Genomic DNA, 12,860 nt, shown 5'->3' with positions numbered 1-12,860 from the left:
GATGAGGGATGGGGGCTAGGATGGGGTGGGTTCGGTCACACTTTCGCAGTTTTGAAAATGAGACTCGCTTTCCTTCCTCCTATTGTTCTTAATTTAGAAAAATAAATTCATTAAAGAAAATCACACGAATAGGGAAACCCGAGCTCCCTAGCCCGCCCCAAGCGGAGGAGTGCACGGCTTCCCTTGGCAGCGAACTCGGCTGCGGCTGTCCCCCTCCTGGCTTCCTCCCCCCCTTTCCCTGTACCCCTCCCCCGCTCTCCGGCGGGGCTCTGCTACTACCGCGATCGCCACCTCACGCCGAAGGAATGTTCGAAGTATGCACACGTTCCCAAAAGTAGACCTCCTTCACCGCCGGAGGAGCATACATCACCCCGTGGCAGCCGTCCACCTTCTCAGGCGTTTCGTAACCGAGTAAACTGAGAGCTGGGAACAGCCCTCTATTAAGTAGCCCGGGGCACGGAGCCTCTTCCCACTCGACTAAGGCGAGCCGCCCCAGACGCGTCCGCTCGCTGGTAGCTGCGGTCCCCGGCCGTCTCCAGTCGTTGGGCTGCTCTTGCCTCTCTTCCTGGGATCCATCTTTTTCTCCTCCTTCTTCTCTCCGGTGGCCCTGCCGCTGCCCATCTCCCGGCAACTGCCAGGTGCTCCTGGAGCGCAGCGCCAATTGCCGGGACGCGCCGGGATCTCACAGAGCGCCAGTTTCTACTACGCCGGGAAGCCGCAGCCGCCGCCGCTACCTGGATCACAGCCGCCTCAGGTCCGTCCGGCTTCTAGACCCCTTACTTCACCCCATCCCTCCCAAAGACCACTAGGGAAACTTGCTTCTAGCCGGTTCCTTGCTCCGCCCTAAGCAATTAAGGATCCCGGGCGAGGACCGTTTGGACTTGGAAGTGTGGAGATGTGTCTGAGATTTGCCAGGTGTACTGGGGTTTTGTGATTCATTTGTATCTTTGAGGGAGACAAAATTGTAGCTTTTCTTAAGAGCTGATGCAGGCGGCTGTGTGTGCGTAAAATCGTCCCGTTCAATGTTTCTGTATGCAGGGGAATTTCATCTATAGATGCGGTCGATTTCAATGAAGGATGCGCCAGGTTTTGTGGCCACTGGTCCTTCATTGTCTCGCTACTGTAGCTTTGCGGGTGGTGCAGTAGTGCAGCCCCCGAGCAGGGAAGGTATTTTTGTGACGCATGGTGCGGAATTCTTTGGAGGGCCGGCTGAGTGCTCTGCAGCTCGTCTGGGCTGCGCGGGTGTGTGTGGCATCTCGAGACAGATTCCTGGTGGAGTGTTCTGGCTCGTTCCTCTGCTTTACAAAGCATCCGAGATGGCGGGTTAATCGAGCTCTAGGGGATTCAATTTTGGCGGACTTTCCCCAGCTTCTGGAGAAAGCTCCCTCTCTCGACTTCTTCCCGTGTGCACTGGTCGAGGCCTTACTCGAGGCCGGTGGAACCTCTTAGGTAGTTTCCATCCCAAATCCTAGAAAGCGTAGGGATCAGAGAGTGGGGGCGCCAGGTTCATTTACCGCACCGAGACCTGCAGCCAGGGAGCAGAAGAGGTTCTGCAAATCGAGCATCCTCAGGGACCCTCCGGTGACCATTTCGGGGCTTTCCGGGACCCCCGTCCCCCACTTCAACCCGCACTATGTGGCCTTCTAAAGTATGCTGGTATGCTGGGGGGTGAGATGGAGCGGGAAAGGAAATGAGAGCTGAACTCTTTCTTGGCCAACTGATATTAAGGCCGCGGATGGTTAGGAGAGGAGGTAGGCGACGAGTGCAGGATCTAGAGGGACCCCGTGGGGTGGAGGGTAGTAATTTCCTTTTTTAACTTTAAGTTAAGGAATTGGCCTCTTCCAGAAGGGTGGTGAGGGGGAGAGCTGGCGGAAGGAGACGAATCCCTTAAGACTCCCATCCAACTTCCCCCTTAGCCTTCCCCCCCCGCCCCCCCCCCCCCCAATGACTCATTTTCATTCATGAGGGTGAAGTGAGGGAATTCTCGCTGCCACGTAGGGGCGGCCGCTTTCAGACATTTATGTCTGAGAATGCTCAATGAAGTGTTGCTAAGCATTCAGATAAAATGTTTTGGCTAAAAGGAGAGAAAACTTAAAAACAAGCAAACAAAACAAACATATGGATGGAATGCCTGGCTGACTGGATGAACTGATTGAGTGTTCAGATAGCCGGACACATGATTCATTCTTGCCGCTGAATCAGGAAACCGATAGGTGGCGCTCTAGACCCAGACAAAAGCGCTTCCACTGTTCAGGCTTTTGTGGAGACTGGAGGTTTTAAAAAATACCTGCACACAGTTTTTCGGTGGGTAGATTGTCAGCCTTTAACTTTTCGCGAGCACGACTGCCAACTGAGTTGGAAATTATTATAGCGAAGTTAAGGCCGGATGACGGGAACAATAGGCCCTCTCACCTCTATTTTTCACGGATGTAGAAGAGAGTTAGAAATGTCAAATAGTTGTTAATTAGAAAGAAAGAAATGGCTAGAGCCCCTTGGATCTCCAAAGCAGTGCCAAAATTTTAATCTTGGCTTCATAAAAAAGAGCTCCGGGCAAATTTGGCACATCTGCTCATCAGACATTTAAAATGCAATTTACACTTAGGCTGAGGAAAGCTGCCCTAATACATTGTGCCAATAATTTGGAAAGACATGGTTGGAGCTTGTCAGGCTCTTTTCTCAAAGAGGGCTCAACCTTTGGCTCATGTTTGGATTCCCCAGAACGACTCCGTTTTTCATGAGGCCTAGTCTGTTGCCTTACAACAATTTATGTACCCCAGAGCAACTCTCTTTTTATGTTTTACCTCTGGCATCTACCCAGTTCAGTTCAGTGCTAGCAGCTTTTGTCTCCGGATTGGACCTTAGAATATTTTAGAAGATTCCCTTTTGCCAACGTGGATTAAGAACCTACTATGTGCTGGGAACCACAAAAGGTGAATAAGACGCTGTGTCCAGAATTAATAATCTAGATACAGAGTCAGGAAAAATGAGAATAGAACATATTCTCCCATGGAGCCATAAACCTGTAATCTTCTGGGACAAATGGACAATTAAATGAAAAGATGAATTGTTACTGAGAATTTTAATAAGAAATATCTTGGGGAAACAGACAAGAATGTTTTGTCTCTTCTATTGCTTGTCCCTTTTTCATTAAGTATTTTAGAGCTGTTTTGCCCTCACTTTGGGTAAAGGATTTATCAGATGTGAAGACAACACAGCTAGCCTCAGGATCAGATTTCAGTTGGGCCTTACATATTTCTGTATAACCCATTTCAGACCTAAAGAGCTGCATATTTGTAGGCAGAACAAAATGAAGAAAAAAGAGAATAAAAGAGGTTTATTACACTTTTCCAAATTACTCTGAGACCACTAAAGTACAGTTACAGAAAGAATTCAGCAGCTAGGAAAAAGTGGCCGGCCAAATAAAATCCCCAGCTGGAAGAGACATTTAGTCCAGTCAGGGATAAAATGACCTCTGAATTAGCCATCACCCAGGCAGGATGAAGTCATGTAGAGCCTGGTAAGGCCTTCACCCTGGATACTAAGCAGGATCAGCCTCCAGGAAAACAGGACCCTCTTTAAACTTGAACTCCCTCTTAGTGCCATGGTTAAACTGCTATAGATGAACTTGACTTCCACTGCCCCACAATAGGCCCATTATATGTGGGCTGGGCCCTGTGGTTTTTAAGGAAGATCTGGTTGGGCCCTGGTCCGCGACCAGGCTTCAGTTCTAACCTGGTTGCAGACTTGCCTGGACCCGGCTCTGATGCGGTTACTGCTTCCTCCTGCAGATCTCTTCATGTGGCTGTGAGCTCGGAGGCCGAGGCCCAGCATGCGGACCAGGCTTTCCCCGGCGCTTGCCATCCTGGGCGTGGCCCTGCTCCTGTCTTTCATTGAGGCAGAAGGTAAAAAGCTCTTCCTTCCCCCTCTTCCAGTGACACTGCAGAATTGTAGGAAAAAAACAAAAAACAAACAAGCAAAAAACCCCACCAAATCAACCTTGCCTCTATTGCTTGCTCTGTTTCTCCGCACTTCGTGTTTTCTCCGGAGGTTTCTCTTCTGTAGAGAAACACTCCCTTCTCCAGAGGTTTGTCCGTTTCCCAGCTCTCAGGTCGAGCTCTTTCATCTTCTGCTTAATTCATTGCGTACAGTGCTGTATGGTCTCCTTGCGCTTGTCTCTGCGGTGTGCTGTCCACACTGCCACCTACGCTGCCGCCTTCCAAGAGGACCAGCTGTCCGAGAGGGGGCGACGGCTGCTCGCACCTCTACGAACAGGATACCTCCGGGTGACACTCAGGAGTCCTGGTGAGCTGGCGGGCTAGCTCGTGTGACTGGTAGCCATCTGGCTCGGGGCTGCGACCTCGGTGACTGCACGAAATAAAAGACTCTAACAGCGCTGGCTCTGCGCGTCTGTGTGTTTTGTGGGAAGCTCAGTCGGCCCGGCGGACGGTGTAGACAAATGAGGTAGCAGCCAAACCGCCCAGGGAATGGGTGGCAAAGCAGAGATCCGGGATCTCGGGTTTGTTCGCGTGGCCCAGGGTTGCTGCTGTCTCTGTTGGGTTCGCGGGGCTCGAAGGCGTGGTGGCCCAGGCCCAGCCCAGCGCAGACAGGTTGGGTATGGGCCAAAGATCCCAACCCAGGAAGCAGGGAGCAGCCAGACAAGCCCGGCATCACATTCCTTTCCTTCCTTCCCTCCAACATCAGACCTGAACCCTGAGTAGGTCAGGGGCTGGGAGATGGGTAGTCGTGACCGCGACGTCTGCAGAGTGGCTCCATGTCCTCCCGTCCTCTGGAAATCGAAGGATTTTTGCTAGATTTTCAACGTCACTGACTTTCTTCTTTTTGTTGTGTGCACTTAATGACTTAATTTTTAAGTATTTACTAAACAAGCCATTTCTATATATGAACCCATTGGTGACCTGACAAACTAGATTTATTGTTCTGCAAGGTAAATGGGGTAATACCTTAACAGACATCATTTTTTTTCCCCCCAGTAAAGAAATATCCTTATGGAGTTAAGGGAGAAAAGAAATAGTTCTGCATGGGATGGATGCCTGTGGAAGTTGGGGTGGGGGAGGAGGGATGAGTACCTTTTTTTTAGAGGTTGTGGGAAAATAATGCTGTTTCATGACAACACCAAGATTTTCAAAAACTTTCTGTTGTGTTTGATTTTCTACTTCAAGATTGCGGGTATAAAACATTAAGATTAGGAAAAGCAGAGAGTCTCTAAAATGTATGGCATGTTTAGAAAAGTGACAGAAACTTGCTGGCTCTTCTTAGCTGATTAATATTTTGTGAATGTAGAAACTTTTCAGAGTGGCCTGTGTGAAGGAATGTTCAGATGAGGTGGCCTTTAATGCTCCTTCCTCTGTCGTTGATAGGAAGGAATTTTATTGGAGGAGCTGTGGAAGCCCAACGGAAGATATTTTTAGATAGTTCACTGAAGTGGCCTGTTGACTGCTTGTTAAGAAAATAGTTATTTGAAAATCAGTAAGATTTGAGAATTCTTAAGAAAAGAATTAGATTGAAAATGATGTAAGTGGAAAAAAGTCAATTCTGAATTGGATCATGGCTGGTTAGCAAAGAACAATTAAAAAGAACATTTTACTATCTACGTTACTGGTTATTTCCATATTTTACACATTTTATCTTTTTCATTTGTATTTATTTCCACATGGTACAGCTCTTTCTTTTGCTTTCTTAAGCTATGTCTTTTATTGTCTCTCATCCTCCTACATCAGCATTTAATAATTATACGTTAATAGGATTCTTTTTTTGGCCTTATTCTCTAGTTCGGAACTGTAAAATAGAAATATAAATATTATGAGCCACTATTGCAAGCCATGAATGTAACTTAAAATTTTCTGGTTGTCACATTAAAAAAGGAAAGAGAAACAGTAGAAATTAATCTTTATAATATATTTTACTTGACTCAATATGTCCTAATAATATATCCTAATATGACCCAATAATATCACAATATTATCATTTCAGTATGTAGTGGATATAAAAATTATTAGTGAGATGTTTTACATTTTTTGTACTAAGTCTTTGAAGCTCAGTGTGTATTTTATGCTCGCAGCACATTTCATTTTGGACTGGCCACAGTTCAAGTACTTGGTAGCCACATGTGGCTGATGGCTCCTGTACTGGAATAGTACAGCTTGGGTGTTAACTACCAACTAAATGGTCTCAGGAGCCTGTGGAACGCTAACAAAATTTGTGACCAAGGCCTTTCTGGGTACAATGGGCTGGAAACAGAATTTGTTTGAAATATTTCTTTTGAAGGCATTTCAGAATTTTAGCTTGTACCGCTGTTTCCTGCTATATCATTTTAATTTTAGTTCTAAAGTAGCCATAGTTACTTTTCTTTCCTTTTTGCAGTTCATATTTGTACTCTTGTATCCATATTATTTTCCAACCAATTTCTATTTACTTATTTACTTATTTTTTTATATGTTGAAAACACAATACTTTTTTTGATATTATGTAAAAGATCTTGGCATTCACTTTTTGCACTTCTCCTTTTTTATAGTGGTACCACCTTTATCTTGTTGTTTTTCTTCTACTTACTTATACAAGAAACTTAATCTTTCATATTATAGTAGTTTGTCCTATAGAAATAAGGGTGAAAATAATTTTTTTTTCTTTAGTATTTGTAATTTTTAGCCACAGCTTAGACTTTGTTAACTTTGTCACTTGGCCAGTGCTCTATATGATCTAGAATTGTAATATACAACACATAATTGGATATTATCAATTCATCAGTGATTTGAGGCCATAAGCTTCAATTATCTTGTCTTTAGGTTAAGAGGCTAATTAACATATATTTCTATAATGCTATGTCAAACTTCAGACTAGAGGAGAACTTACAGATCATTTATTTGAATTCTCTCCTTTTCCACATGAGAAAATGAGGAGCAGAGAGGCTGAACAATTCAGTCAACTAATGTGGTTACTTAGCAACAAGGCTCAGCTAAGACCAAGGTTTCTAGTTCTGATTTAGTGCTAGTTTGCCCATACTGTGCATCTTTCTTGCTTGAAAACTGGTCAACCCAGTCAGTTTAATGAGAGAACACATTTTATAATGTGTACAAATAATCCATTACTCGTCTGAAATATTAACTTTTCAACTGGTTATTTTTGGTATCTCACAAACATAAATGAAATGCATATATCATGGCAAAGATCATTACATTTATACTAGCTTTGGATGGAATTTAAATCAATGCCTATTGGATTTAGTAAAACCACTCTTTGCACACTGCTAAACTTTTCTACCATTAAGGTGCTATCCTTTTCAGTGTTGTTATCACAAAGATTGAACTAAAGGTCTTACTGGTTCATCAAGATGGTATTTTAGTAGTATGTTCTAAGTTTTTATTTATTTTTAACATATTTTGTATACTTACCCAAACTTATTAGACTATTCTCCTCTCATCTGTCCATCTATTCATCCATCCATCCATCCATCCATCCATCCATCCATCCATTTATCTCTGCATAGTTGGTAAATTCTTGGACCTACCTTTCTTTTGGGTGTCATGATGAAAAAAAATTGTTTTTTAAATGATGTATCAAGATAGACACTTTAGTTTTAAAATTGCTTGAACAAGTGCATAAAATTAATATGCCAAATTCTGGTTCTGAATGGGCGATATCTGAATGCCATATATTTGTTATTGACGAAGCATCACATAATGTTTTTGTTTAATAGAGTAAAGAAAGATATACAGATATTAGTAGTCAGCCATGTAAAAATATTGGTTTCTAAAGTTAATCTCTCACTCAAATATTTCTTATTCTTTACATTTAACTGATTGTGGCAGAAAACTGCATGCGCTGAGTCAGACCATGGGATCAAAGTTTTGCTGCTTATTAGCTGTGTTAACACCTCTGAATTTCACTGACTGATCTGTGAAACTGGAATAATAAGGCCTACTATGCTAGGTTGTTATGAAAAGAAAAGGAGACAATTATAAGTGATTTAGGGAACATAAAATGCTGTTTGCGACAACACAATGGCAGTTGTGAATTACTTTTATGTAAAAGAAAAGATTTTTAGAATTGATAAAAATTCATTTCGCATTGATTTAAGTCGACAGGGCTCCATACTCATATCTACTTTGTTATCGTTTTTCATGAAACAAACGAAAAATGTATAAATAGAATGATGATCCTCAAAGCCTTTATACGTGATGAAAGTGGCAAAAAAAAAAAAAAAAAATGAGGACTGGGCTCTATGTTGTACATATGCTGGTCGGCCATTCTTTCCTTCTTTTGATTCCCAAGTACCACATCTGAGTTTCTATGAACATCTTACAATCCTCTGAAGTGTTAAAGACTTTTCCCAACAGTCAATTTTTCAGTTTTTCTGGAATCCTGGTCATTTGGAAATCAACAAGGTGGGCCGCTGCTGCCTTTCAGCAGTTTTAACCTAATGTCTGCTGCTTCAGGTCAATTTCCTTACAAGGTTGGTGGTACTGTTTTTCCATGTACTGATTTTTTTTTTTAAAGCATGCTCAGGCCAGTTGTGTCTGCCTTTGCATTAAATTTGTCCTGAGCCATTTGCTACTGGAACAATATTTTATAATGATATTCTTAATACTTATTGTCCTATTAACATTTGTTGCATGCTTGTTACACTAAGTGATGATGACAGCTAAACCTCACAATATGGGTACAGACAGCCGAATGTTGAATAATTCAACTATGCATGTAGATTAATAGTCTAATCTCACTGCCTGTGTATGGATAGTAAGAATATAACCTTCATTACATTACTAGTATATCCAATAAAAAAGTAAAAAGCCATCTCCTACAGTTGTACGCAGCAGTTTATTAATATTAAAGCAAATGTTTGCTTAGTTTGTTTTATTGCCATTAAAACATATTAATATTACATAAGTCCCTAACCCCAGTTAAATTCTATGACTCATGTCTCAAAGCTACTGCTGTATTTCAATTGACCTCTGTGAAAACCTACAAAGAGATATTAATCTCTCAAAACAGATGCGAAAATTCTGACTCACAAGGAATACTTTCAGACTTAGACACTTAAGAAGAGTATGGCTGAAAATTTTACTTTATTGACCTGCTTCAGGGTAATAATTTTTAATGCACCGACCATGCACTGACAGTGAGTCAGTACAATGCTGCATGATGAGGCATGAACATTGCAGAGAGAATATCATTATAAAATATTTCTAAAACGTCTTTGTGTAATGACTATTGTACATGGAGGCTTTTGTTCATTGTAGGAAACTAAAAACAAGTCAACATTTCATTGACACATGCATGATGCTGTACAGTTTTGTATGTAAACTCTTTCTGTACTTTTCGATTATTCCTTTCATTGACTTCTCCAAGTTTTTATGCGCAGTCATGTCTCCAGATCGCTGATCCTTCTTCACTGTTTTCTTTAAGTTCTGTAAATAAATGTCCATAAATATACATTGATGTTGTCTTTTCATAATTAACCATTGTTTTGTAAAGGACCATACTGGCATTTTAATTTAAAATGCCATTTCTAGTATGGAGTATACCTGCTGCAAAGGAAAAGAACAGTGTTGGTTTATGCCTTGCATACATATAGCAAATTGGTGTAAACAAGCAGAATATTCATTTGATAAACATCTCTTTATTACTGTTCACATATTTCTAAATTATTAACATCTTTTATTACTATTTGAATATTTGTTCATATGAATATGAATATGCATTAAGTATATATTTCCTTGTGAAACTACCACAGTGCCAAGTTTCCCATGATTCTTCCTTTTCATTGAAATACATTTTCATTTCTGCCACAGATTGAGATTTATCAAACAAAAACTAGTAGCAAAACTTCGATGCAGAGAATGAACCAAAACCATCATTGGTTCTTTTCCACATTATGGAAAAAAAATATTATGTTAATGTTCTAAATGAACTTCTATGGTTGTAAGCAGGTTGTGATTTGGCATGCTTATTCAAAATGCACTCAGCATGTATTGAAATTCTTTTAATTGCTATGTGAATTGTTTGCATATGTGGTTATTATATGTGATTTCATTGTACTTGTATGTATTTGTATCAAAATATGTTTCTATTATGCTTGATTTTGCTGGCCATTCTTGGATGACCTAGCAACTCAAGAATCAAAAGTGTTTTGTTCTGTCTTCTGTAATATGTATACTCTCTGATGTTTTGTCATATCTTGTCAGCTTTTAATTTTATTCTTATCCAACAAGATATTTTTTATATTTGTTGGAAACAAATTTATGCAAAGACAATTTTAGTAAGCTTTGCTCAACATTTTATTTATTAATTAAATTGACCATTTCCTGATGTTGGAAAATGTAACTGATAGCAATTCTCTTTTTTGCAGTTGACCCACCTTCAGACTTGAATTTTAAAATTGTAGATGAAAATACTGTTCATATGTCATGGGCAAGACCAGTGGATCCAATTGTGGGTTACAGAATAACAGTGGACCCTACGACAGGTAAGTTTTGTTTCTAGGAACTTCAAAGATGGTATAATCCACTTTTTTCCCTTCCTTTCATTTCATTATGAGGAAACTGAGATTTTGAAAACCTGAGGGACTTAGTCACTGTCACCAGATATTTGGTGGAGTTAGGTCTCCAGGTTTCCAGCCTAGTACCCACTGTTACATTTTCAGTGTTGAGCTTTATTAACATGGTTTGTTATGCTAAACTGTTGTTATTTAAAAATGGACTTTTTTTTTACCTGATCAGAATATTGCTGGTAATCTTTGATTTTATAAAATAGAATTCTTACTTCTTGACATTCTTCTTGAACTACTTAATGTTTCTGACATGTAAAATGTCAAGTGATGGAGTTATTATGTCTTACCCTGTATCCTGCATACTTCAGTACTCAGGAAACATTGTTCTGGGATAATGGTGTGCTACCATGATGAAAGACAAGAATTTACTTTGGCTATGTGGATTCTGTAGATCCCAAGCTAAGAGTCTTTGAAAAACTCATTTTAGTTGTTCTCAAGAGTTATCTTTAGTATTCAGGATGCTGCCCAAGTGTGGAGAACCAATCTCTGTTGATTAACTTTTAGTTCTAACATGAAATGGGAAAATAACCATTTTTATTAACACTGGCCACGTGGTAGGAAGAAGTCTTGATAGGCTGATAGTAGAGATGAATGATGTTAACATAACTTATCATTAGAGCTGTGTTTAAATATTTATGGCCTTTAAAAATACCAATGATTTTAAATGCTAATTTATCAGGGAATTGGGAAGCTATTTTTAAATATGATCTGAGAACTTAGAAAGGGGTCAAGAATTTACTTTTTCAATTTTGAATCTTTTCTCTTCATATATATTTGCAGTCAAGTAATTCGTACATTCCAAAGCAGAAAAGCAATTGAAAAGAAGTCCATTCCATTTCCAGGTGTTGGAAATTCCTCACTCATGTACTCCCTAAACTGGCACTGGGACCATTCAACCCAACAGAGCTCTGGTGTCTTGTTGTCCTGTCCCATGGGGGCCCTGGATGGGTGTGCAATGCTCTACATGTAAACCAAGAGCATTGCTCAGAGTTCTATTATATCTGTAAACTTTTTGATTATTCATGTTTTGATGAAAATTTAATATAATTCAAAATCTTAATGGGGTGGCCGGTTAGCTCAGTTTGTTAGAGCGAGGTGTTAATAACACCAAGGTTGCCAGTTTCATCCCCACACTGGCCCTTGTGAGCTGTACCCTCCTTAAAAAAAAAAAAATCTTAACAGGCACTTAGTCCTTAGGAACAACTGTGTTTCCTGGTTGACTTGCGATTTAGCACAATCTGCCAGGAAGTATATAATTGTTAATATAGAAGTAAACATTCTGTCCATTGTACCTTGAAATGTTTCCTACCTAGTTAAGTGAGTTCAGAGGAACATGATTACCCATTAAGGTGTGCACCCATCTGAGTATGGAGGATGCGTTGCTTCTGCACCAATTGTTTCCCAGTAGAGATAATTTTAGCCTATGGGGTTTACTTTCCTGGAGCTGATTTTCATCCCTTTTCTTTTTCTTTGTTCTCCTTTAATACCTAATTTTAAATTAAATCATTTTCTGTTTTATATCTCATTTATAAAACAATTTTTTTTAACCTACCATTAAGTCTTTAAAAGCAATAAGAGATTTTTGGTTTGACAATCTGGTATTTTATTTATTTATTTATTTAAAATTAGAGTTGACATTCAATATTATTTTATATTAATTTAAGGTGTACAACATAGTGGTTAGACATTTATGTAATTTAAGAAATGATTCCTCCTGATTAGTCTAGTACCCACCTGGCACTATACATAGTTATTACAATATTATTAACTATATTCCTTTTGCTGTACTTTCTGGCATATCTTTAATCTAGAAGAATCCTTGAGTCCTCGAACAACTATTGAATGTGATTGTGACAAGCAAAGGCATTGCCAGTCCACTTACTGAATTTTTAGACTTCAGAGTTTTGGTTTTGAAGGACAGTAAAACAATGTTTGTGGACGTTCTGAAAAATAATGTATATTGAATTTCCTAGATATTAAGTGTATCTGGGAATTACATTATATTATGTTATATGTCAAAATATTTTATTGCACTCATATTTTCCTTTTCATATTTCCAGATGGGCCCACTAAAGAATTTACTCTTGCAGCTAGTACCACTGAAACTTTATTATCAGACCTCACACCTGAAATAGAATATGTGGTGACAATCACTTCATATGATGAAGTAGAAGAAAGTGTACCAGTTATAGGCCAACTAACAAGTAAGAACACATATAAAGTACTTTTGTTCTTTTTATTTTTGCAGATGATTCCTCCAACTTCAGACTTAATCTGTTATTGCACAGGGTTA

General features: G+C 39.9%; 1 protein-coding gene across 1 annotated transcript in view; it reads left to right on the top strand.

Annotated features, from left to right (window-relative positions):
• The first annotated feature begins 259 nt into the window (after positions 1 to 259).
• Positions 260 to 12,860, top strand: part of COL12A1 (collagen type XII alpha 1 chain) — a 112,153-nt gene continuing 99,552 nt past the window's right edge. The window contains 4 exon segments of the mRNA XM_033100041.1: positions 260 to 754; positions 3,789 to 3,902; positions 10,367 to 10,483; positions 12,628 to 12,771. Of these exon segments, the coding sequence (XP_032955932.1) occupies positions 3,830 to 3,902; positions 10,367 to 10,483; positions 12,628 to 12,771 (334 nt within the window). The 5' untranslated portion in view covers positions 260 to 754; positions 3,789 to 3,829.

This window comes from Rhinolophus ferrumequinum, chromosome 3 (genome assembly GCF_004115265.2).
Source record: "Rhinolophus ferrumequinum isolate MPI-CBG mRhiFer1 chromosome 3, mRhiFer1_v1.p, whole genome shotgun sequence".
Taxonomy (NCBI): Eukaryota; Metazoa; Chordata; class Mammalia; order Chiroptera; family Rhinolophidae; genus Rhinolophus; species Rhinolophus ferrumequinum.
This window is presented reverse-complemented; position numbering and strand designations above follow the sequence as displayed.